Source organism: Falco punctatus (assembly GCF_963210335.1).
Source record: "Falco punctatus genome assembly, chromosome: 4".
Lineage (NCBI taxonomy): Eukaryota > Metazoa > Chordata > Aves > Falconiformes > Falconidae > Falco > Falco punctatus.
The window spans coordinates 22157557-22185192 of NC_137583.1; the positions used below are offsets into that span (position 1 = coordinate 22157557).

The following is a 27636-nucleotide window of genomic DNA, read 5'->3' on the forward strand; positions in this document are numbered from 1 at the left end:
CATTATCATAGATGATGGACAGATATTAGTTATTCAAGATTAAAATAGTGACAAGACAACCAGAAGCAAATATTATTTGGAAAATGTAGAGTCTTATCATCATTGAACATGGAAGATATTGTATAGGTCAAAGACATAATGGGAACATACTGCCTAGTACAGTTACTAGGAATAACCATATACTGTTAAAATAAAAAAGGTCTCATAATGCTTAATGACATAAATAGGCAATTTCCTTACATGACAACATCCTGGGAGCTTATCTATACCACCCAATTAATGTATTTTAATCTGCTGTTGAAGCTTGTGGACACACAGAAGTCAGGATGAAGTACTGAGAAATAAAACTGGGGAATTCATGAACTTCATTCAGAAATAACAGATATTTTTTTGTCCTACGTAACGAATTTATATTTCAAAACTTACCGCTGAGTGCATAGTAGCAAGGTGCTGGACTAGGTGGCATAACATGGCCTTTCACACTAACTCCTGTTACAACATACACAATGATGTTCAGACTCACCAACTTCTTATTAAAAAAGCTCAAGTAACCTGCTTTGTTTTATAAAGGAAAATCCCTATAAGTATTTACTTAAATTTTATTAGAGACGTGGAAAACACAGTAGTTGTAAGACATAACCTAGCTTAATCTGTTTTGCTGTGCCAATGTTTCTGACCAAGAACCTCCCGAAGATGTAGAGCAATAAACTCACCTGAATATTTCATTCTTGGTAGTTATTTCTGTATCTTGGCATTGCTTACAACAAAGAGATGTACACTTGAAAAGAAGAACAAAGAGGGTAATTTCATTCGTTTCCAGATGCTTGTTAGCACAGTGGCAAATAATAAAAATGCCTCTCCCCTTCCCTCAGAACAGAATTTGTACCAATTTCTTTGTTTATCTGGGCAGCAGTCACTTATGCTTTCCCTTTCAAAGGATGCATTTTTTTCTATGCATTTTACTTACTCGTGGTAAACATTAATTGTTATCTGAAAGACAAACCGATTTTTATAAACTTCCCTCCCCTGCCCCAAAAATCCACATAGAAAAAAAGGATCTGACTACACCAGATAATAATAAATGAGTCAACCTTCTAAGATCGCCAAAAGCTAATTTAGAAGCAAAACCTTTGCTCTTCTAAAATACAACACAGGAAAAGTAGATGAGTACAAATGCAATCATTAAGTCTTTCTAAAATTTGAGAGTAGTGTAGATCGATGGTTTTAATTTCCTCATGAAAAATATGTAAGACATATTGAACTTTCACTTAAAGATTATAACAGATTAATCTATCATCTACAATTTCTACAAAGTAGAATGAAACAATTCATCACTGACATTGCCCAGAAAATAAGCATTTAATTCAGTTTAGTAGAACACTACCATTAATTTTCAGGAGGTGCATCACTTCTACCTCTTTTTAAGGTTAAGGCATGTGAAACTACTCCCCAAAAATGATCCACTATATTTTGGAACCAAACGCGGAGCCTAGGATCTTCACCTGGACAAGTCCCTGTGCGAACGTATATCCTTTCAGAACTTGCCACAGATCACACCCTGTGCTTCCGCTTCTCCCCGACCTCCGACTGCTGCACTCATGTGGTACTACACAGGCTTACGCCAGTCTTTACTCTCTTACTCTTTCCTCACTCAGATGCTCTGAGCTCATTGCTGCATTTTACCACCCTCCAGCATCCTTCTTGCAGGTGACACTGGTTCTGCCCTACACTTTCAACACCCTGTCTTACTTAATCTTGGAGATTGAGGGAAGAAAATGGCTCCACTATACAGATACTATTTATCATACACCAGTCCACTTCCCTTCTCAAAGCTCACCTGGCCTTCCTCTCCTACCAAGAACCTTTACTATCTACTATCTCTCACTCTTTTAAATTACAGATTGTAATCTAATGCTCATATATCCCTCTCAGACTCCAATTTAGACAGCTACTTAATTCCATCCCTCCGTTTCCAAACCAATCTAATTATTACAATTAGCATGCTCAAGCAGAATTCACAGAAGTGTTATACCTGTGTGTGATGTACATTCCTTTAAAAATTAGCGCAGAAACAGTTAACTGCCTTTCATAGAAGGAAAGGCTATTGAAAGTGCAATACAATTCACTGATGTCAAATACAAAAGAAAATGGATCAGGTCTTAACAATCAGTTATATTCCGGTACATTACATTCTGAACAATGAAACTTGTTAAGTCCATCCTTCTCAAGTACATCAAAATGTATGCTATGCTGCCAGAGCACCCCTTCTTAAAGAACCCTGGCTTAGTAAGACTAGAAATGACCAAAATAAGTGTTGCTAAAAACCCATAACACACCATTCTCACACTAATAAAGAACAGTTAAACACATTTACAGAATAAAATGTCACATGTTGATGAAGAAAACACCTAGGCTAAAAATCAACTTTATCTTATATTTTATGAGAGTAACTTAAGTCCTCATGTTACTTATGGATTTATATAGAATATACAATATACTGAACATTATCAGTTCTTAGTAGTATCTGAACAGCATAATATTTTCAGAGTTTCTGACTCAGGAAAGACAAATGAAGTTTAATCTGAATACAGAGCCTCACAAAAAAACATGTCCATTTTTCTCCCAGAATTTGGGAGAGATGTTTCCTGTCTCCTTTTCTCCGTATATTCCCTTTCAAAGTTTTGATGCATGAACTTTGGGAAGAGAAACAATATTAAAATGATACTCTGGCTCTCCTTCCCCCAGGAACCAGCAGCACTCCTTAGGCAAACAGCTAAAGTTCCCACTGCACTATATCCAGCAGACAAACACAACAGTGACTGCAGTTACGCTACACTAATATTTGAAACAGTACTTTGGTATCCCCAGCAAGCTTACAACCAGCAAGTCGAGCATTTATCAGGATGTACATAGGTATTCTTTGCGATATGCGTGTATTAACAAAATATTAATTTGTCTCTCCAGTCAATAGCTGAACAGTAAATATTCCAGTTACCACTATCCAACACAAAGAAGTTTACAGTTAAAACTTGTGTTTATACCAATAGCTCTTTTCAGCATTTTCTCCTTGGAAAGAGAACAGCAATCTGAACTGCTGTTGGAGACGCTGTTTTCAACACTGTTCCTAAAACAGTTAGATTCCACATGAAGTTGACTGACATTTAGTTGCATTATCTGTTATGATATATAATTTACTTATAGTAGATACTATTATTAAGAAAGTATTTATTATTATAAAGAAATGTACTATGTAAAAAAAAAAAGGTAACATTCTACATTTAGAGCATACATGGCCATAACAATGGAAAGAAGGAAAGAGAAGACAAGTTTTAGAATGTCTTAAAAAGGTACTGCCTAACAAGTCAATACATGCCTTTTGCAAAAATCCTTTCACTCCAATACTTAGATTTATTTATACTCATTAGCTCAATACTACAAAGATTTATCTTCTGTTACAAAATCCACAATTTTTCATGGCACAATGCTACTTGATTGTGGTGTCTCATACTATCAATAAGGGGTTACAATGTTCATAAGATAGTTGGGAGCAACACTGGACTTCTAGCACCACCTTTTGGCTGAAAAAGTACTGTGAGGTGCTGAAATATGATTTCTAACAAAAGCCAGCATTATTGTATGTTTCTTGCTTGCTGCCAAATATAAAGTTTAGTTTTGAGAGAGTATTTTCTTTCTTGAGCAAAGTTTTAAAGGGGAAGGAAGAAATAAAAGAACACACAGATTCACTCTCTAGAAGTATCGCTTGGAAATGTTATACACTTTTTTTCCAGTAGATTTTAACAGTCACTCTTTTTTTGTGAGAACAAGTTAATGACAAGTAAAGGAAACAATACTCACTTTGTTCATAATATCTAATTCACATCGGAGTCGCTGAACAGCACTACCTATTTTAAGCAACTGTATACGTAATGCATCATCAATTGGCAGGCAAGCAGCAACTCTGTAAGAAAAATCTAGAAAACAGAAAGTAGCAGGCCTGTTAGAATTTCAGAGAGAAACAGAAACTACTACCTCTACTCAGTTACAGATAGAATGCTAAAACTTTGGTTTATAATAGGCTTTTAGAGGGCATCTCAGTACATCCTTCTGCCCTAAGGCTGGATCATGCTCACGTTAAACCTCTACGATAGCTGTCTAATCCACACTGAAGATCACCGGCGATGGAGACTGAACAATGCTGGTAAAGTAATGTATTCTAAACCCAGAACAGACCCCCAGAGAACACTGCCTGATGCAGACTTCCACTTTGACTATGAATTACTGAGTTTTCCAACCAGCAATGCTTAAGTGGTTATCTTTATGCTTGCACTTCCTCTTCCCCGCGCCCCCCCCCCCCCAAAAAAAAAAAAAAAAAGACATGTTTTTGTTGGAGAAGGGACAATTCAAGAAAAACCACCCAAACACACACCTCCATCATAAATTACACCCCAGTTATATCACTCATGTTAGTACTAAGAAAGTATTCTTCACTAGCATACTGTGAGAAGGAGAAAGACATACCCTATATACAAATCCCTTCTGGAGGTTTTTTTCCCACATTTGAAAGCAGAACAAATTTAGGTCCAAAAAACATTTAGTCAAGAAGACAGAGCTTGTGGGTTTTTTAAAAAAAAGAAATTTTAATATGATAGTAAATTCTCAGGCAGCAACTTCTATCTGGTATTAAAAGGCACAAACACAAAAGGTAGTGGACTTTACTACAGTCTTCAATTTAGCTAACAAAAATTTAATTTAGCTTCTTTAATTTAGCTAACAAAAGCCTTGCTAAGCTGGAAATCATCCCATTCTTACAGCCTGTAAAAGAATTCAAAAGCTGAAAATTAAAGTCAGCAAAGTATCAATACGCTGTGAATCGTGAGAAAAGATGTGCCAAAAAAATACTGGATTTTTTTGTTTGTTTTCTGATTATTTCATATGCTTTCCATATATGGTCCTCTAAGCAGCACTCTAGGCAAAACAGACAAGAAGTACTTTCAACCACTACTTTAATCAAATCAGAAATGAGAGCTCCAAGTACATCAAAACTATTGAGCCCAGGCCTGCATGTGGTGCTTAACGGACTTTAACTCAAGGCTGAAGTTTAAACTTCCCCCTTATCAGGCATCTGAGAGACTACACAGGAAAAAATGTTTTTCCCCATTTGAAAGGCTTCAACTGAAAATCCCTCTTATTAGATCCTAGAGACCTGCAGAGAGATGAGGCTTGTTCACTGGGGCATAACCCCAATACCAGCTAAGGCATGAAACCTCATCCCAACTTTTCCATGACTAGTTACTGGTGCTATATTCCCTCATGCTGGGTAAGAAGCAATAAGAACAAAGAGATTATACATACTAACATTTAGACTTATGCAGTAATTATTTAAAAAATCTAGTACACTTTTGGCTTTTGTTTTCTTATGAAACATATCACATTCCTCCCACCATGGAGCACAATAGTTCTTTTGCTGAACATGTTTTGGCAGAGTTGGAGGATGTTCATGTCTTTAAAAGCTCTATCATCCTTTTGCCAAAGTCAACCATCAAAATTTACTGGAAACTGGAGATGAGGGATGGATTGCCAATAAAAAGATAATCTAAGCTTTGTTTTCTTAGGAACTTAATAAACCACCCCCAAACCAAATTTGAGTTCATAAGCTCAACATCATACCTATTGGATTTGTTGGAAGAGATTCATCTTTAAGATTTTCATCCCATTCATGTAGCTGCCTCTTGACTCTTTCCATCAAGGTTTCCTTTTGTTGGAAGAAAAGCCTAATTTAAATACATTGGTATTTCTGTTTTCTTAGGAAAAAAAAAAAAGGAAGCAAAATGTAGAGTAAGCTATTTTCCCTAAGTGGACATTAGCTTTTAAGACTTAAAGTAATTACAGATTCATTTTGTATCTACATATTTTAACTTAAGAGTAAGATAGGATGGGAAACAGGCCAAAATAAACCAATGGCCTATGGTGGTTATAACTCTCATCTGAGATAAGGATGCAACCATTCAAATTCTAGAACTGTACAAACACGAAGAGGGCTAGCCTCCTCCCTGCTTTGCCTCTCTTACACCCATTACTTTATGTACTAATATATATATGTATTCAAGAAGTATGTATTTCTTTATAGAGTAAAGCAACTCCAACAAGAAAGATGAGACTATCCAGCACCCTTGTGGTTAAAACACTCACCTGGAGCATGTGGGACAGAGGATTGAGTTTTTGCTCTGAGACAAAACAGCTGGAACCCAAACCTCTGTTATCCACCACAGACACATGCTCTAGAACAAGGGCATGACCAGAGGGGAAAGTCCCTCGTGCTCTTCTCCCAGTAAACTGAAAACTACACACTTCTTTGAAGTGTAACTTATGAGCCAACAAAATTAAAATCTTTTACATTATTTAATAATTATACATTAAATCATACAAAACTAATTGTAGATTATTTGGTAATAACAGGGTGAACTTACAGCATCATATAGAGAGTAGAGCCAGGGAGGCCAAGATGTCAGACTTGCACAGTGGAACTTCCTCTAAAACCAAAACCACAAATATGTATTCTTTAACATTACCAGATTTTAGGGCCATTCTATTCAAACAAATAAAATAGAACAGAGGTACCTGACTATTTAGAGATACAATAAATTATCACCATCAGGACTAGTACTTCAATGAGAAACTTTTAAACCACTTCTCAAAATGCATTGAGAGTCAAGACCTCCGTACAAGACAGACAATATGGATTTTCTCAGAAAACCTGTCTCAGCATTAAAAGTGTTAATGTTTAGTAATAAGAAATTACGCCTTTTTAAAGAGCATCTACTTGAAATCTAGACAGTTCAGAAGATTTAAGTACTATTAGATAGTGCATCTGTTCCTTATCCTTCAGCAACCACAGCAAACCACTATGAGGTGGTTAAACTATTTGTATCAATGTAGTCAAATGCATAAGTAACTAAAATGAAAGGAGAAGATTAATGGGCCATATCAGGCATTTTAAGATGACACATATAAATTCGAAGCATGTATGATGGTATTTTTTAAGTGGAAAACTAATCTGTTAAAAACGTAACTAAAAATACCAACACACTTGTTAGGCGTTCCAGAGGATGTTTTCTCACAGCAGAACAATTACTGATTAAGAAAACATGGGCAGTCTTGATGTTTAATTGCATACTGCTATCCACTCTCATGCTAGTATCTATTTTTAATGGAAATCACGTTTTCAGAAATGGTTACTTGTTGGAAGAAGGGCTCGCCGGAGTCAAGAAGACGCTCAATATGAGTTATGCATCTTGCTCAACTTTATTAGTTTCTAACACTACTTATATAGAACTGATACACATGCATATTTGTAAAGCAGAAATATAATTGGTTAGTAGTCTCTAAACGTGCGCGCTTCTCCCACCCTTAATTATCATGACTAAAATAAGCATTCTATCCATGTAGCTAATTGTGTTGCTGTGCTTCAGCCTTGTAGTTTGTTACTCCCTATTTTCCCATACTGGTCCCTATCTTTCTTGGCCCTGCACCTGCTTTCCCAGCAGCTCTAGCTTGTTACAGCCACGGCCTGTTGGCACAACATAATTACTTGGTCTCAGGATTCAAGAATAGCTCAAGGCTACCTTTCTTAACTTCAGCACAGCAACTTCAGTACAATTCTGATTACAGGCCTATGCTAATACCAGGCCTGGATTGTGCAGATCTTCAGAGATTCTAAGGCCATGCTTCTGCAGCCATTCTTCTACAGTTACTGAACATCAGTGTTTGTGCCAGCCTTCTGAAAAGCTAGTAAACAGCTTTATTATAACTATCCGAAGACAGTGAACAAAATATTGTACAGTATCTATTTAACAACATCCCATAAAGAAAAATTCAGACCCAAACGGAACACTGAGTAAAAACAAATGTGGAGGAGGAGTACAACAAGAAAAAAAAATCCCCTGAAGGCCTCATAACTATTTTTTATTGAAGGGTGTTCCTTCAAAACAAAAATTTTACTAATAGCAGTGGCCCACACTATGGTACTATACTTCACTGTGAAGAAGTCTAACATGTTCACTTGAATTGTGTACAAAAACATCTATACAACAATACTGAGCAGATTAGGAAGAACAAAATACAAGCGGCTACCAACATCACAGATAAAAAGTCTTCAGCTTGTGTAGCTTATTCATATCCTGCAGGAAAGAAACCCTAGATTGTAAGTGCATTCCTTAACCACCAAATTTCCAGCAGTGTTAAAGTATTTGCTTAGTTAACCAATTCTCTACAGTGACTTCAGAACATTTAAATTCATAGGTTTAGGTTACCAAAAATCTAAAAAGCGATATACTGCACAGCCACATTGCTTTCCAAAAGAGGAGTTCTTAATTGTTCTGTAAATACAAAGTAAATTTTCATTTTCCCTTTGAGGGAAACTATCCTTATTTTACAAATGAGAAAAATGAGGCAAGAGAGACTAAAATCCACAGCAAATAAATGGTACTTTGAAGAAAGAATTCAGGAACACCAAAACTCAAGTTACTGTTCTAATTAGCGCTAAAGTATATTTTCTGTACAGCTGACACAGGGGGAGCTCTTGATGAAGCAGAAACCATTCTTAAAATGCAGCTTTCATTTTCTGATGTTTCTTGTTATATTAGCAAACGTACAGAGGTACAGCCTGTCATACTGGAAACAGTCACGGTTCTCATACATTACTGGAGTGATGGAGGTCAACAGGACGACGTCCCTACTCTGGATCTGCATCTCTATCCATAAAATAATATTCTTCTTACAACAAGCGGGTGTACTGCATTTCAGCTATCACCTGATAGAATCAGACTTGGAAAGGGATTTCCACGCCCCCTGAAGCATAGTGTTTCTGGGCTTGTTAACTCAGATGAACTTGTTCAATAACTCTGAGAATCAATAGGTCTGTTATTAATGTGAAGGGTTTTTGTTTGAGGTTTTTTGGAGTGGTTTTTTTTTGGAGGGGGGAACAGAGTTCAAAACCACCGAAGAAAAAAAACAAACCCAAACCTACATCTGACAATAAGGAGAGCTACTAGGCTTCTCTATTGGAGGCAGTTCTAAAGATCTCTACTGATACTGAGACTTCAAGATACAGTTTCTTTTCTATGCCATTGACTGAAATGGTGCGCTAAATAAATAGATAAATAACCCACAATTTCAGGTTTTGGTGGTTTTTTTTTTCATTGGTGTGTCATGTGTGTCGTCCCCCTCCCCGTCGATCCCCCACCCCCCACCAAGAGTGTCAGGTTGCCCTGTTTCACCACATCCTCTCCTACTGACCTCAGTGCTAACTCTTGTCCTATTAACTTCCCTGTGTGTATTTGTCCCCTGTTAATGATAGCTGGTCTTTGAAAAGCCTGCACTGTGCCTGAGAAAGAGCGAGGTTTACACTTGAAACGCTTTTGCTGGTATAACTATACAAGTACAATACACTATCATGGTGCTTATTAAGGGAAACATCATTTATTCCAACAAAATTATCCTTTCAACAGTACATTTTATTTCAGACTCCTAAAGGAAAATGCTGTACACTGGTAAAAGTGCACATTCACTTGTATAAAGCCATCTTTTAGCACCTTTTAAACAGCACAGCTGTGCCTAGCACAAATCACACCTTATTATTCTTCTGGGCCATGCAAAAGTTTGTAGCTCAGGCTGGGCATCAGCCACATAGGACTCTTGAAAATTCTGCCCTACAATCTCAGTGATTCCCTCCTGATTCCAAGCACTGCCACTGCTGCAGTGACATGATGCAAAAATAGTGTTAACAAGCAATGACAAAATTTGTGCCAGTGAAGCAGAAATAGGAAAGCAGAATAATTCCCTAATGACAATGCCAACATCTTGATAATGATTATTTCTCCTCTACTTGTTTTGTTTGTTTTAACAATCACAGTCAACTAAAATTCTGGAAGCTCCCTAAAGAAGTCTAAAGTCTGCATACCTATTAAAAACAGCTCTAGGAAACAAAATTGATACAACCATGGAACTGCTAATTCACCTACTCTGGGTATAAAAGCATCATCTTCCACTAGTAACTACTATGTCAACACATGCAGAGTGCATGAAAAAAAATTAAGAGATTTCAAAGACCCTTTCCTGTCTTTTCACTTTTAGTACCATAATAACATTTTGGTAAGTTTCTAAATCCAGTTAAAAAAAAAAAAAAAAAGGAGGAAAAATATAAGGTGTATTATGTACTACCACAGAAGGTAAATCTGTTAAAGAGTAATAAATGAAAAAACAGACTTCAAAATACATGTGCAATTGGCCAGAATAAGTTGATTGCATAGAAATATTATGATCTGACAAAGGTAATGAGTAAGCATAAAAGTCAGCAAGAATTTTAGATATATGTCATATAAAAATTTACAAGATGAAAGTGCAACATAAAGCATGCTCAAAACTGTGAAGTACAGCCTAGCTGTCAGCCAACAATCATATGGGTAGTTGACATAACAACTGACTGAGTTAAAAAAAACTTGAGTCTGTCATTCTACCACAGACCCACATTTTCTGTAAACGACTAAATGCAGGTACAGAAGTTAATCCTTTAACTGACACAGGTTTTAGAGCAAAATTAGCAAACGGAATTTGGATTTGAAACAACTGAGATATCACAGGTCTTCTTTCCATTATTGAAATCTGGGAGTCACCTCTAAACCACCTCTGTTCTTTAAAAACCTCTTCTACCTAAATCAGTTACAGAAGAAGTTACAAAAGCCTTCTCACTTTTAAAACCAAACCATTATGACAAGTATAAAGCAAAGGCACTGGCACTGTCAACACTGATTGCCAAAATTTTTATTGCCAAAGCAACATCAGTAAAAGTTAAGATGCTTCTTTGACCTGCCTACAAATTATATCCTATAAACTTTCTGTTTTTTTCCATCAATGTTTCATCATCTACAAGCTTTACCAACCAGAATTCTCTCTGAGGTGTCAGATTATGTAAAAAAATAATAATTGTAATACTACATGATTATGTAATAGTAATCTAATAGTACTGTATTTAAAACCAAAGAGAACTCATAATACAAAACATGCATTTCCCCACTTTTGATGCCTCATAAACAATCACAATAAGTGACAAAAGCAGGAGGTTGGTGTCCCAGCTGTACATCTTCTCCTAAAGATGAACAGATGGAATTTTATACTGATTTTCAAAATACCATCAAAAATTAAAAAAAACCCCAACAACTAACCAAAAAACTCATAACTAGCTTCTAACCTTTTGATACTTCTGCCACCATTGATGTATAGCTTGGTCCTGCCATGCTGTGGGTTTTGAAGAAGGAAATACATGGCATCGGCTGAGAGACTGCAGCTGCACTGCTGACATTGTTGAAGGCAGCACTTGCTCAGGAAGGATTTGTACTTTAGCCTGCTGGATCCTGATAAAAGGCAAAAAACCACAAATGAAACATACATATATACACATACAAGAGTTCACAAAAACGGACGTTACTGCTTATAAAAACATAGGCTGGTGTAACAGATTAATTACTATGTAGTACTATAGAATTTAAGCAGCAATCCATTTAATCAGACTTTAAAAGTTGTACTAATGTAAATCAAATTATCTTAGGGAACATACAGTGTATCTGTAGCCAACCAAATGAATACTGTTCTACAACACAGATTATCTCATGTCCTTGGCTAAATTATTAAAGCCACTGTACTGACTGGACTTTGGTCTACCTAAACTGAAAACAGAATCAATCTCTGTTTTTCCTTTTCCTTTAAAAAACAGAATTAGCTGTTTTCCAAATGTTTTTTGCACTGGCATACAGAACCCTACAAAGATCGCTCCTTAAACTTTCTCGGCAAAAGTTTCTTTGCTGTTCCCCCCGCTTTCACAGTGAGCTACTTTTTCCATGGGATACAACAGGCTGCCTTCATATTTTAGAGCACTAGATATCTGTCAGCATTGTGGTGGACAGAAAGATAGTCAGTGGCAACACAGCAGAATATGCTACCATCTCAGCACTGTATATTAGATTATTGTCTCCTCAAGTTACTTTTGGTATAAACTAAAAGTCAGCTATTACATATCAAACCCTCTGAAAGGAAGTTGAGCTGAAATGCAGTTTGCTATCTTCAAACCACAAAAGCTTAGGTCCTTAGCTAGAGTTCAAATTCAGCAGAAATCGGATACAGACTCTGATCATCTTTTAATATCCTAGCATCAACCAGGTCACCTGTTCCGCAAGGAGTTCAGCAACAGCGGCTACAAAGAATACAGCCTAGCAGGAAGGACTTTGCATTTTAACAGTATTATGCATCAGAAAACCTCAACTATTGAGATGCACATCATCACAGATTTCCGATTTTACTTACAGGGGCAACACTCAGATAACTCACTATAAATTATAAAATGATGTTTTGTCATAAGCACTTAGTAATCAGAAACACCAAGAACCATGGAAATATTCCTCTTGCTAAGAAGCTCAGTACTTTTCCCTCTTTATCAAAAAGGATTTTAGACTGGTAATGCTTGTTTCTTTTGTTAGTTGCCTTGAATACATGAAAAATAGGAACACAATCTTAATGAAAATTATTTATTTCTACAGATGGAACATTACACTCTTCTGTCCAACTCCCTTCCCACATCCATCTGATGCACAGTCAAAAGTGACAGCAAACTGCCACAATACCAGTTTCATTCACAGAAAGACTTAGCACATAAGCCTAGGAGTCTGGAGGGCATCTCATAACCCAGAGAAGATAATTTGCTCAGGATGAAATGAAGAACATAGACTCTCTTGTCTCCAAAATGCACTGACAATAGCAGGAGGTTCAAGTTCACTAATTATAAAATCTTTTAGGCCAGGAAAGACCTTTGAGATCATGAAGTCCAACTATTAATCCAGGACTGCCAAGTCTATCACGTCCCTGAGCACCAAATCTACATGTTATTTTAAATGCCTCTCCAAACCAACAAAACATACAGTATTTGAAAGTAGAGTAACTCTATATAAAGTCATTCCAACAAATTCAGAGCTTGCCATGAGAAAACATCAGTCTCCTTTATTTCATAATTTTAAAAATTTGCATTTATGAATTAAGCTTGTGAGCATGCTGTGTATAAGTGATCTCTGCTAGTCAGTCGATATAAAATCATCACAATAAAATGCTTCAACAGCACAACAAAAATCACTGTACATCTTAACTGTTTCTGGATACTGAATTCTCAGTAACAATGCTGTTGTTACTGTAGTCACCCAAGTACTGCCATCTTGTGTTCAAGCAACGGTTTTTCCAAGCTATAAAATTTGGAATACATTATTTGTAACCAAATGTCACATAGTGAGAAATAGCAAGTAGCGCACATCATCTTCATTTCTTCAGCTGCAGGTTATAAAAGCGTATGACAATAACTGAGCTCAGACTGTTCCTAGGCCTCCTTCTAAAGCAATGCCATATACTTAACAATAGCAGAATACAGATGATTACATTTACAGATTTGGATTAAGATGTTACAGGCCTCGCAGAAAAGATTATGAAAGCCTCTAGCAATTCTGCTCACAGGATCAATGTCTGGAACCTGCACCTCTGGACAGTGAGTTGACAGAGGCCCATGATGCAATGCATGGGGCAGAGCATGATGTCAAGAACTTGAAAAAAGACGACTCAGCATACTCTTTAACTAAATGCTCAGGATCTTAGTCACTTTTATAAATGGACAAAGGTATTATTTATACAAAATGATAAAACTGGCTAGAAGAGGAGCCTCTAAATATCACAGGTATCATACTGGAATAGGGAAAAGAACAGGACTAGAATATAGAAAAGAATACTCCTATCAAAGCCAATTTGAGCATATTTGACAAGCGCATGAAAAGAACTGTCAACCAGTAACAGGAGCAGCAGCACATTTCTACCAGTTAACACTCAGAAAGGAAGAGGTAAGACTTGCTGAAGGTAAGGATGTGCTAAAGTGTGACAATGGTTAAAATAAACAAGATTTAGTATTTGAGAAACTTAAAAATAATGGGATGATTGTAGTTAGTGAAAATCAAGAACCTGTTTCCATATTCAGGTATTTGTCCACAAATCTCAAGGTGCTTTTCTGTTTTACAAAGGAAAAAATTAATAAGAGAAGCAACTTGTTTCTCCACTATTATTATTATCAAGACTCCAGTCCTCCTCTTTCATGGGAAGCTTCTCACAAAAACCACCACCCCTCTGGGCACACCGTCCTCTCCATATCTGAATCGCACAGCTGAATCCTTCTGCAGGCTGTTGAGTGATCTTTAACTACTAAGCCTCAAAGTACAAGAATACACAAGCATATTGTTATTAGCTGTGGTGTCAGACCCTTGCCTGTAGCCTTTCAGAGCTGCAATTGCACATAAAGTTATGAAGTGGAACAGGTTCAATGCAGACTATCTCTAGAAAGGTCTCCATTCAGAAAATGAAAGCTACAGATTTTCAAAGGAATGGAATCTAGTTGCTATCAGGGAGGCTTTCCACAAGACAACAGAAGGCACTCACTTGATATTGTATTCTCTCATTTCACATCTGGTTTGAAACAGGGATGTGAGATATTATGAAATAAAGCTTTAGAACTTACAATGCAGGCAAATCAACATCTTTCTCCTGACTTACTTTTCAGAAGCAAAGTCATCGACAGATGTTTTCTCACACACATCAAATCAAGCTACACGTAGATATTCTTTAGTGACTTTTATAGCAAGTTATTAACAACCAAAACATGAGAGCCTTAGAACAAGAGATGTCAGAAGTCCTTAACGACCAGAGAAGTGACTGATTAAGCATTCAGTTTGTATCTATAGTAATTAGCCACTTGTGTGACTGACAGGGCAGACACACCTGCAGTAAAATATAAATGTTTTGGTGAAACAAGATTTGCAGCATGTAGAATTAAACGCATAATTTTCTTACCCATCTGACTGGGTTCTTATTTCAAGCACCTTGAACCTCTGTCTTCCTATTGCTTTCACTTTGACAGTTTCAATTCCATATTCCTGTTCTTCTCTGTAGGCATATATTTCTGCTGTTGTTCCAAAATGCGCTTCCCTTTCACGTACATTACTGAAAGTATCAGAATTAAAAAGGTTACCTACCCTGCAAACAGCACTGTTCATTCAGATTTCACAAGTTAGTCTACCTGCACTGACTGTACATGATCAGTCTCATCAAAAAAGTAAATTTGGTGAAATATCTTCAACTAATCACAATCATTATTTTTCCAATTTAAAAGCAACTTCTAATGTTTTGTTTCATTGGGGGCTTTTGGCAGTTGACCTTTATTTTAGGGTCTAGAGGTGAAATTCTTGGAACACAGGGATCACCAATGTTATTTTGAAATGCAGATACTGAAAGTACTAAGGTTCCTTAGATTTCACTTTCACAAAAATAACGTCCCACCTTCTACATAATTAAACCATAGTAAATTGGGGGGAAAGAGAGAGGAACACTCGCAACTTCTTTTGGCACAGATCAGCTTTTATATCCTCCTCTCTTCTATCACCTCCTCTCTCTGAACTCTATTATGAAACATTTGTCTGCACTTGTTAATCTATACACAAACAAACAAATACACCTTTATGACAAAACAGTTCTCAAAACAAGAATCAGATTCCTACATTTCAGATCAAGGCTTATTCTTCAAGCAAGATGGGACAGCACATTCAGTTACTGAAACTGAGAGGATACTCAAACAAGGAAAGGAGATCAACACTGTTTCTCTATACAAATGTGATACTGTCAAGCAGCTACCCAGTATGACATGAAAACCTTTTCATTACGTATTAGAAGACAAATTTTGTGAAACAATTTCAAACCACAACTTATGTTTATTCACCACAGAATTGATGCAACCATCTGCTTTTGATTTAGGAGCTGAAGAAAATTGTGCTAAAAATACATGCTGCATACCATCAGCAAACCCACTCATGTTATTTTACCTGTATGCAAGAACAGCAAACGTTCTGTCTTTCTGAATTAAATTCCGCACCATGCTAACCTCTTGAGGGCGAAAAAGCTGAAGAGGTAACGTCTGTCCAGGAATCAACATCACCATCACATGGGGCAACACTGGAATCACCTGACAGCTGTCATCATCATGCACCGTTCTTCCATGAAACTCTTCCATATCAGAACCTAAATACTTAAGTAAGGAAATGACAGTAGTATAAGTAGTTTTGGTCATTTACAAAGATAAAATAAAACTAGCTCTTTGGCTTAAGGATATTACAATAGAATTACACAAAACCAATCAAAATCTCTTCAAGATGCATTTAATGGACAATACATAAAAAACCATACCACATGTGACGTGGGCAAACTGGTATCAAAATTAATGATGTTTGGCTTTTCAGCTTCTTTACTGTCTTGATCTTCAACTTCCATTTCATTGTCATCCTCTTCCTCGCTCTCTGCTAATAATACAGAATATTGTGTGGAAACCAATCAGCAAAGACTAAGATACTGAAAAGAAATCAGAGAACCACAGAAATGCATTCAATATTCCCAGGTTACAACCTTTCACAGGGAAGCAATTTTTGTATTTGTGAGAAATAATTTTCTTGCTGTTACAGCAAAATCATCATTCTATAGAAAGGGTCAAAAGCTGGTAATTTATTTTTGGAACACTAAAGAACAACTTTTCTTGGAAGAAAATTAACACACAAAGTCTGTCAGTTCAGATTTTCACTATAGTAGTAGTTTCTTATCCCATTTCTAAATGTCTTCTGTCTGTACACTAGAATGACAGATAATTTCTTGTAGGATGATGAATACGACGCTGGAAGTAGTACAAACCTGAACAACTGCACACATAAAGCAAGTTAAAAGTAATCTGAGGCCCCATATTCATGCAAAGACTCTTGCTGTTTTTTTAGAAAGTTTCATTGCTGCCAGCCTCTCCTGTGTGCATGCCAAATACACACAAACCACAGCACATGCAAACCCAGCAAAAGCAACTACTACAGAAGCAAATAATATGACTTCACAAAGCATTTCAAGTATTATTTTTTAATAATATTATTTATAAAGATTAGTAAGTTTCTTCCCATTTCTCAGTTCCAAGTGTTAATCCTAAAACTACTTTCAGGCAAGAGGACAGTTGAATTAACAGTATGGTTTAGTTTGGAAGCATAAATTTATCCGTGTAGATATCCTAAAATCAATTAAAAAACACACTGAAATAAATAAAAAATATACCCATCTCTGAAATGCTGGTTTCACTGACTGTTCGGCACATTACCATACAAAACACCAAAACAAAAGCAATATAATTGTGACACATTTGTAACTGTTACTACTTGATCCTATTTCTGTTAACGCAAACAGTATTTATGTACCATGATATATCTACAATAGGTGTTATCATAAACTTTGCAAATGAGTCTGCAGGATTCTTACACCAATAGCTGCTGAGTAATTGATAATCCCAATGGTGCCGAAAAACATCATTTAGATCTTGAAAGCTATCAGATTACAAGCTAGGCTGAAAAATAATCTTTACGATAGTGTATCCAGTTTGCTGCCTTTGCAATTAAGAAATACTCCAGAGTCGAAAATTTAAAAGGTGGAGTGATTATCCTATCTGAAAGGTACTGCAGGCAAATCTTAATAAAGAAAGATGCTGCAGAAGGGAGTCTTCATGGGAGCACCACGTCCCTCTTTCACTGAGATCTTACTATTTCTGAGTGGGAGGACAAAAGAACAATGAAGAAGACTTTGTAAGCTAGTTTTGGAAAGTCTTTTCCTTTTTGGCCTTCAGACACATTCGTTAAATGTGTTCTTCAAAAAATGTTTAGTCAACGGTCACCTTTCTGCTTCACCTTTTTTTTTTTTTTTTCTTTTTTAATATCACATAGTTTACACAACCTTCTCTGTAAGAGGTATAGCACAACATGCTGATGTAATGGATCCATCCTATATTGTACTTATCTCAACAAGAAATGATCCAGCATGACAAGAAAGGAGGTTACAGACTCTCTTTGGTCTTTACCTAATTACAGAACTTTAAGCAATAAGATACCATCTTCCTAATTACTCTAAAAATATTCCATTTCTAAATGAAATTTCTCTTACATTATATTCAGTTAGGAACCCTAACCATAAATGTTTTAAGATGTACAAAACAGCCAGCATTTTGCTTAGCATGACTGAGGAAGAGTGTGAAGTTTTCATCTGGTTCTGGGGCATCACTGCAGTGGGGGGGGAGGGAAACTGACAATCAAAAATTATATTTTGGCTTGCATGTACTCTCATCAAGTTGCATCAATCATTAGCAGTTTTAATAGCCTTTTAGAGACAGGCCGTTTCACTTGTTTTTCTGAACAGAAAAGGAATTAACAGCAGTTGATTAGAAAGAACTGTGCCCTGCAAACTTTTGCTCATTCTTGCCAAAAACGCACACTAGCTGCTGTGTGGTGGCAGCGAGGAACGATGACTCATTTTACTGCAGCAGCACCATGTGAATGTCTAAAAAACACTACTGTCTTCACTCTCCTCCTCGATCACACTACAGGAACAGGAGACGGAAGGCAAAAGAAACTGCATCTTTTACACCCTTAACTACATCTTTTTGCTGATTTTTTTAATTTCAAGATTAGTGAGACCTCCAGTACAAAGAAACAAGGGAAAGGCAAATGCCAAAGGCACCATGCATGATGAGGCTCACATCTCCTTTGCGGCAGGTTAGGTGTTCCCGGATGCTCATGCTGGCCCACTAACACTACCAAAACTACTCTCAACACCTTTGTGCAGAAATGAGGCAACATGAACCCCATCTAAAAAAAAAGGGAACAGGGTAGGAAATATTAAGGCTCTATTTCCTAAAATATATGGGAAGGATTTTCATATTATTTTAAATATATAGGCATAAAATGCTCACAAGAACCTCCTGCTATAGGAAGTTACGCTGGTTACTGGCAGGACTTACTGCTACATTCTCCTCTGCATGCTTATTCTGAAATAGTGCTTCTCCCAGTTCAGCACGAGCTGCTTCCAAAACCGTACCATCTCCTGTCGGTTTGGAGGCACTATAGACTAAACCTGAAAAACGCACGTTATTACACAGTAGGTGTCCAAACGAGGAATTACGCTGGTCTGCGTAGACAGCCAAGCCAAAACTCCACCATAAATCCTGCAGGAGTCTGGACAGCGTGTGGAACCCAGCACCGCTCTCACGTCCTGTGCACAGCACCTCTCGCTTCCCTGCTTATTAATGGCGCTAGAGGGGGTTTCAAGTGGAGTGGCGGCTTTCTAAAACAACGAATGCTTTCCTCAGACTTGGGCTTTTACAGAGGCCCAGCTTTAGCAAGAGGAGTGTCTGCGTTTGGCCCCTTTGGTGGCACCTTCACTGCATGTTGCTCCCCCCCCGGCCGGGCACCGCCGACTGACCCGGCCGTTACGGGCGGTTGTGAGCGCCCAGCGGGGCCCGGGGGCCGCCCCAGAGGCCACACCGCCTTCCACCCGCCCCACGGCAGCCCCAGCAAGGCGGCCCGGGCTCCCCGCAGCCCCGCCGGCTCCCCCTCGGCCCCACGCCGCCTCCCCCCGGCTCCCCCAGGCCCCAGGCCGCCCCGCCGCCCTCCCCGCGATCCCGCCCACGCACCGGGGTCCGGCCCCCTCCCTCCCCGGCCCGGCGCCTCCCGCCCGGCGCCTCCTCCCCGCGCCCCCAGCCCGCAACGGCCATTACCGGGCACCAGCTGTAGGTGATTCCCCATGTTGTTATGGGGCTCGTCACCTCCTTCCTCAGCGGCCATCGCTGTTTACCCGGAGAGGAGCCTGGGAAGCCGGCGGCGCGGGGGGAGGCGGCGGGAGGAGGAGGAGCCGCAGCCGCAGCCCCAGCCGCCGCCTGAGCCAGCCCGGCAGCCGCGTCCCGGGGGGCGGCCTCTAGCGGCGCTTCCCGCAGCGCTTCCCGCGGCGCTCGGGTGCTGCCGGCGGCCGTGGGCCTGTGGGTCGGCTCTCGGGGCTGTGTGCCGCCCTGCCCGGCTCCCCGCGCCCATATTTTATACCTCAGGCCGTGAGAAAGGCTCCGTGGGGCGCGGAGCTGTCCCTCAGGCGAGGGCGGCCGCGGCGGGGCCGGCACCGTGTGCCCCCGTGGCGGGACAGGGCTCCCGGCCCAGCCTGGAGGCCCGGGGCTCGGCGGGTGGCCCTGGGCGGCGGGACGAGCCCGTGCGGGTCCCTCGGGCGCCGCCTCTGCTCGGAGGACGCGGCCATGGCCGCTCTCGCCACAGCCTCCCCGGGTGACAGCTGCTGCTGAGGCGCTTCTTGCCCGAGCCCCCCTTGGGGGTCTGGGAGAGGGGATGGATGTGAATAAAACCCGTGGGGGTCACCTTCGGGGGCACATCTCTTGAAGGAGAAAATGCAAATGCACCGGTTAGATGCCTGCAGTCCCCACAGAGATGCCTGAGGCAGGCCAGATCTCGCTGAGGGGAAGCTGAGCTGGGGAGCTACACCAAGGCCTGGGCGGCTGAAATACCCTGAAACACCCCGCGTTACCCGTGGGACAGAGCTCGGTGCCTGTGCTTGGGCGCTGCTGGGCCTCCCTCACCCACGTCCTGCAGCTGAGGAGCCACCCTGTCCCCCCAGCCTGCCACCTCGGCTCTGCTGTGTCACCACAGCTCTGCAAGCTGCTGTAGGAGCCCTTAGTGTGGGCTTCCAGCATCACTGCCCCAAGAGCAGTGCCACTGCCGGGCTCCAGCTTAGGAAAACATCCCCAGGGCTGGCGGCGTTGGAGGTGCATCCATGGCTTAGCATCTTCTGTAGTGCCACGCTCAGGGGTGCCCTGTGTGGTGCTTACTGGGCCTCGCTGGTGCACAGGGTAATGGTTTCCTCTCATTGAGAACTGAGATTTTAGTAAAAATCATTTTTTTTAATCACATTAAAAAAAATAAGACTGTCTTTTGTCATGCTGCTGAAACAAAACAGTGGAGACTTGTCAGCTGTAACGGCAGAGTGTTGCCCTGATGTGAGATTGCGGTGATCACCAGGAGCAGTTCACAGGATGCAATCCCGGCTGATACACCCCGACAAAGTCAGTTCAGTAGGGCTGCCTTTGTGCTGCCCAGCATCGGCACAAGTGCTCTATCCCACCGCTTATTACCGTTACCTTCCCCTTAAAAAAAAAAACAAAACAAAACCAAACCAACCAACAAACCAACCAGCTTGTCATGTCATGGCTCTGGGATTTCTCCCTTTCTATTACATCGCTTCCTTTTTATTGCAGTTGGCGTTCTCTGGAGACTGTTACAAATCACTAAATCCCACACAGTGCTCCCAAGTATTTCACAGTTCGTCAGTATCTCAGCTCTGTTTGTTTTCTCCCAAGTAAGGCCTTTTTCACAGGGCAAAGTTCTGTAATTTCTGCTTTTCTCTTCAACATGTTCAGTTTCAGTTCAGCAATAATACTCTCCCTAGATCAGTGACAGAATAAAACAATGATTAGACAGCAAACAAAATATTTATTTATTTATTTCAGAATTAAAGTGCTTTAGAGAAACACATTTTAAAGACAAACAACAGTCTAATTTCCTTACCATCAGGGGATGGAAATGTCAAACTACTATCTATCTATACTGAACTATACTATAGAGCAACAGTCAATATCACATTTGCCAGACAAGGAATGCATCACAAACATACCTGACACATTAAGCATTTATAAGAATACAATAATCACTTCAATGATTAATTATGATTCTGTAACTTTTTATGCATTATTTCCATATAATATAATGTCAGGGTATTGTATCTGTTTCATATCCCATAATAAAACAATTAAATATTTTTGTTGTCAGGCTGGATTGCAGTCTGGCAAACTGAAGTATTAAAAAAAAAAATAGAAGCCATTTCCCCAGACCCTGGGGTTTCATCAGAAAACATTATGCTAAATATTTCTGTCTTCTTTTGATATGCTAATGTATTTTGATTTCTTTTGTGTTTTTTTTGTTGGGGTACATTTGAGTCATACTTTTAAGCTTGCTTCTGCGGTTCTGAGGGATTTTATGGCTACTGAGATTCTCAGATAATTCACATGACTGAACGAGCTGGGGTTTCTTTTAGGAAACACTAAATACAATAATAATCTTAACAAAAATAAGGCTACTGGAAACTCTGGGACCAAACCCCAAGATTTCCCTAGTTCTTATTTTGGATGACACTGCATCTCCTTATGACTGCTAAGAGCTATATTTGTGTGCAGCATGTGTAACTGCATCTAAATCTTACATCTAAATCCAAAACCTCAGTCTGGGCATTAACTCTAATTTAGTCTCTGACTATACAATACAGACATTACTATCCACCAGCCTTTCCTACAAGGACATAGTGAAGACGCTGTGAAGATTTTTTTTGAGACAGGTGACTTCTGTTAGGTTACATGTTATTGTTAGGATGTTTATTTAAATGTGCTAAGTTACGACTGATTTCTAGCTTATAAACCTAAACCTGCTAGAAAATACATTTAACATATAAGTGTTCGTATTTATTATCACAAAAGGCAGTCTTTAGGTTGAAGAGTGAGAGAGTCATTAATCTTACACTGTAATCCATCCTAGCATGTGGTGTGCTCCCAAACACAGACTGGAATCACTGGAAGCCATTTCCTATTCTTCCAGCAGTATTAACCCTGGGTCAGGTTAAAAACAGAAAGCAGCAGGTTGCAGACTGAAGAGCAACTGCATAAATCCCAAGCTATTTTATTAAATTTGGTGAAGGCAAGTATATGTATATCCCAGAGTATGTTAGTTAATCTGGTCAGTGCCAATCTGTCTGAGAGTAGCCCAAATTACTGTAATTTAGATGAAGTCAGAGTACTTCAGTATGATGAAGGGCTTTTTTCTTTTTAGCAGCTGTTTATCAAAGATACACACAGCCAGCTGTGATGAATTTTCATTTTATTTTAGGAGCACTATTTGTAAGAATCTTGATTTTGAAACAAAGTTTAAATACCATGCCACCTGACCTTGTGGGGTTTAATGCCCAAATTCATATTGTCTCCTTTGTCTCTTGCAATTGCTGGTTGGGAATACTGACTAATTGCAAAGTTGCTCTTGGTTAACCTCTTAGTAGTTTGGAGTCAGAGGATGTTAATCACCTTTCTAGAAGAAAAAAAAAACATAGAAAAGGGAAGCCATGTAAAGGATATTAAAACATAGCAATAGTTCAAATTTAATTTAGCGTTGCTGAGAGTCGTACTTGGCATGAAGAAGGCAAAGGTTTTGGTGCTGACCACCTGAGACAAGCACATTAATTACAGGTGCAGTTGTCACAAAAGGTATTTGCAAACAAACATAAACCTCCCACTTGTCAGTCAGTCATACACACAAAACAGAATATATGCTTTAACAAAAACATGCCTCTCCACACACACACACACACAAACACCATATATACCATTTGGTCAGTTTGCTCTTTAAGTGCAGTACTTTTCCTCCCATTTTCTCAACATACACACTCCTGTGTCCACTTTCCTATGATCCTTGGGAGGAAAAACTATGTGGCTGGTAAGAGGATAAAAGAGGACCGAACAACAGCTATACTGACAAAATCTTCACCCTGTAAAATGCCAAAGCTCATTTACATCCCTCAGCTCCCTCCTATCTCAGCACTAGTTGAGAGAAAATAAGTTCTTAGAATGTATAAGCATCCCATGCACTCCCTCCTCTCCACCTACATACTTGAATTAAGTGGAAAATTAATTTTACTATATTGCTGAGATAAGAGGCACTAGATGGTGCTGTAACATAGACTTTTGCAGATTTTGCTTCTTTCTGAGAATCGGTCAGCTGTGCTGCACTGTTAGCTTTGGGATTTCTATTTTTAGGGGATTCACAGCAAACAATGGAGAAGTTTGATCTCCGACCTAATCCCTTTAAATTAGGTTTTTGTGTGTTTCTGCAACATGCTGTTTTGAGTACTTCTGTTTAAAAAGTAGTCTGTATAGTCTAATTAAAATAGGAAAAGTCTGTCTACTGTATGCCATTGATTTCTACTCTGCCAATAAATTGGCTTGTTATACACCCAAACCTGCTAGTTCTACGCAAAGCAATATGTCTAAGTATTTAAAAATAAAAAGCAATTCTGAACCTTTAGACAATTTATTAAGTACTGACAGTAAGAAAGCCCTTACAGGACAAAAAGAAAATCTATACCTTATAGATGTGGAAAAAAGCCAGTTACAAAAAACCCACAAAGCCATTTTCATACCAACACCCAGGCAGTCCCAACACTAAAGACACTTGCCGTCTCCACATGCCCAAGGAAATCCCTGGCTTTTCAAGTTATCAGTTGAACTTAAGACTCTTTTTGCCCCAGCTTCGTTGCGCAGATAGGAAGACGTGCCAGGTAGTGCAGGTATTGCCTGCCAGCTGATGCCTGGAGTGTGGCATTCACGTGAGCACAGGAGTTTGGTGCAGTACTTCCACTTGAAAGCCCTGGTACACACACCCAGCAAATAGGGAGAAATTCCTTCTTTTAATGGTAAAACCAGAACAGATCCTAAGCCATCAGCTTCACTAGCAGAACTATTTTGCCTAAAACTACTAGTACTCATCAGAGTTGTCCATTTCAATATTAAATGTACTCTAAGGAACACAGACAACAGAGTGAGGCAATTCCAAAATCAAAAAAAATCTGTGATGGACAGGAGAACTACTCTAGAAATAAGTGTGGTTGGACAACTCTTGCGAAGTTGAAGAGCAGCAGATGACTAGTTCATTACAAACCAGCTAATGCTTGCTTCAGTTGGCATTCTAGTAAGAACAGGGCATATTTACAACTCTCTTTTAATATTTGCTGCCTAGGTCAGGCTAGCGTGACAAATGAGCAGCTCTGAATATGCAAAAGGCTTTCAGACAAAGAGCCTATTAGCCAAACATGCCTATTACTATGCGGAGAAGCAAATTCTCTTGCCAGTGAACCCTTGCCAAGTAACAAACTATTTGGCATGTGTGCAAAACCCATATTCAACACAAGTGACAGACAGCATGGATAGAAAGCAAATGCGACTATAAACAGAAATTCAGTTCAATAAAGAGAATTGAAAATGAGGAAAACCTCCATTTATGGGTAACGCTAGCTGGAAGGGTATACCAAGTCAAAGAGACCCCATGTCCTTTAGGCAGCCTTTAGGAGTACTGCCTCTACATAAATCCAGAGCCTCCAGACAGCTTAAAGATGAGCGTACCCTTCTGAGAAAAGGGGCCAAGACCTGTTCCTGTGTGACTGTTGCTCTTACAAATAGAGCTGTATATCTGTGTCCTTGATAGGCAGCTTTACAATTCCTGATGTAAATTAAAGATGGGCCCTAAAGCCAGATCCAGAGCTGCTCCAAACCCTCCCTTCCACAGATGCGGGGAGCTGCAATTTGAAGAGACTGTCAGAAGCGCCAGTGGGAAGAGCAGTGGTGTTGAGCAGAGCTCCCATTACACCCTGCTGATCTGGGATTCTTTCTTGAAAGAAACCAGTTCTGTTAGGGCTTCCTTAATCTGCTCTGCAAACTGCTGTGGTTCGCACTGCTCCTGGGCCACCCTGAGATGTGTCCATAGCTTTCAGATGGAGGTTAGCACAGACCTGATGTATCCTCAGCTGGTGTAAGCTGCAAAGGTTTATCAGAGATAAGGGTCTGATCTTTCCTTTAATTTCTTTCCGTAAAAAAAAAAAAAATATATGGTTGTCTTTGTGTTAATTAGATGGCAAGATCTTTAGCTAGCATAAACAAGAGTTAACTCCATTGAGTCTTACCTGCTGTAACATTTATTTCCCTGTTGTTCTTATTGGATCTGTCAGCATCCATCTCAGCACAAAGATCAATGTATATATAGCTCTAGACAGCGTTGCAGAAGATCTAACCAGCCCTGTCTGAACAGGAGCTTATGCAGAGCTCACTTCAGCAATCCCTACTCACAGTGCAAGCAGTGTTGGTTTTATACATATATGTATTAACCAACAGAGACAATTAAATTGCTCCTGTATATTATGTAAAATAATGTAAAAGGTTTTATACACATTTAGATAGAAGTAACTGGTTAATAAATTTGACCAGTTTAAAATACAGAGTACTACTTAGAAGTTAAAAGCACTGTCCTTCTTGCACTGTGTATACAGAGCATGCTACTCCCATTATCCATGCAGAGAAATCACTCAGCACTCAGGAAGGTTCAGAGAAGTTAATATGGTGACATTTACAACAATATTGTCCTTAATCTTGGGGAAAACATTCTTGATTCTGTTCGAGGCTTTTGCTGACTTCACATGGCTGCAGTTTGTCTTAGGGAAGAAGGCATGTAACCTCAGCAGGTGATGGCAGTGAAAACATATCACCCAGTCAGAGCTAACATTGACAAAGTGAAACAGGCACAGCAAAGGCTTTGAAACAAAGACCTTTCTGAGTTTTTTTCATCACACAGTATTGAAATTTAGTAGAGACTGGGTACACTTTTTGCAGTCTGCTTACTTAGGTGTTCTCCACTTCTTGGGCTGAAAGTTACACTGTTAACATAATTTCCTACCTTTTTTTTTTTTTTTTTTAAATACTGGTACTAAGTATTGCATCACTCCAATCCAAAGGCAGTTGCACTGCAAAGATGGTGGGGAAAAAAATGCTACAATGTAATGGACTTAAACTACATATAATAGACATAAATGCCAAACTCAGCTGGATTTCTGCCGGGAGGAGCAGAGGAACAGGCACTCTAGACACGCTGTTATGCTTTTACTGTTCTCATTTTGCTCTTGCATTTGCAGGATGTCCATCATCCTAGACTCTCACAAAGGTTAGAGCAGCCTAGATCCCTCAAGTAATGGTATATTGGGCATAGCAAGACTAGCTGTACTTTCTATCTGCCTTGACGTGTTCTTTACCATCTTGTGGTGCGATGCTTTGGAACGTTCATGCTCTGCAAGAAATCTCAGGAAACCCTTTCACTGCTTTTCAGCCACTTTGAAGAACATGGGAGACATGAAAGAGCTGGAAAATCATAGAGAATCTGGCCTTACAACTCATACTGGACACCCCAGCTATACTGAGCTTATATCAGTCTATAGTCTCATATTAGAGCTGTCACCTTCATGTCATGCAGATTCAGCCATGTGGATTGATGACCAGCCCAGTTGTACTCTTCTGGCATTTCCCAGCATAAGAACCTGTGACCACGTCCCGGTACAGCTGAGTCCCTTTGGGGGGGGTAATTACAGCCTCAGAGAGATGTGTCTGTTCCAATCCCCCTACTGCCCTGTGTTTAAATTCCATCCAGCTGCCACTTTTGTCTCTGTTGGAAGGAAAAAAGGGATCTTGCTGCCACTTGTATGGATAAGGAAACCTCTGTCAGATAACCTCTCTCATCTACAAAATGACTTAATAGTATTTTCTCTTTACTCGCATAACTGTCATGTTAAAAGGATTCCTCCACCTGAGAGAACATCTGAGCGAAACGCCAAACTGACTTAACAGCTTTAAAGGACTTCAGAGAAAGTGATGGTGAAAACTTCTGCTGGGAATGGGAGGGCAACATAGGTTCTGAAAAATAGAAATTCTCACTCTGCACAAGATATTTCAGGTATTTGATTACCGGTAGTTTCAGAGTACTAGCTGAATATTCAGCTGGCATCAAATTAGCTCTCAACTGAGAGTTTTATTGT

The 27636-nt window shown here is 39.4% G+C and overlaps 1 protein-coding gene across 3 annotated transcripts in view; it reads right to left on the reverse strand.

Annotated features, from left to right (window-relative positions):
* CRBN (cereblon) overlaps positions 1-26418 on the reverse strand; it is a 32514-nt gene extending 6096 nt beyond the window's left edge. The window contains exons 1-9 of one of the 3 annotated variants that reach the window (XM_080384718.1): positions 19691-26414; positions 16309-16418; positions 15948-16150; positions 14923-15072; positions 11246-11408; positions 6468-6530; positions 5668-5752; positions 3856-3971; positions 714-778 (exon numbers count right to left, since the gene is read on the reverse strand). In XM_080384718.1, coding sequence (XP_080240844.1) covers positions 714-778; positions 3856-3971; positions 5668-5752; positions 6468-6530; positions 11246-11408; positions 14923-15072; positions 15948-16150; positions 16309-16418; positions 19691-19757 — 1022 coding nt within the window. In that variant the 5' untranslated portion in view covers positions 19758-26414. Of the gene's footprint in view, positions 1-713; positions 779-3855; positions 3972-5667; positions 5753-6467; positions 6531-11245; positions 11409-14922; positions 15073-15947; positions 16151-16308; positions 16422-19690 lie in introns of all 3 variants that reach the window. The other 2 variants (XM_080384717.1, XM_080384719.1) reach the window with 2 other exon arrangements.
* Positions 26419-27636: the final 1218 nt, after the last annotated feature.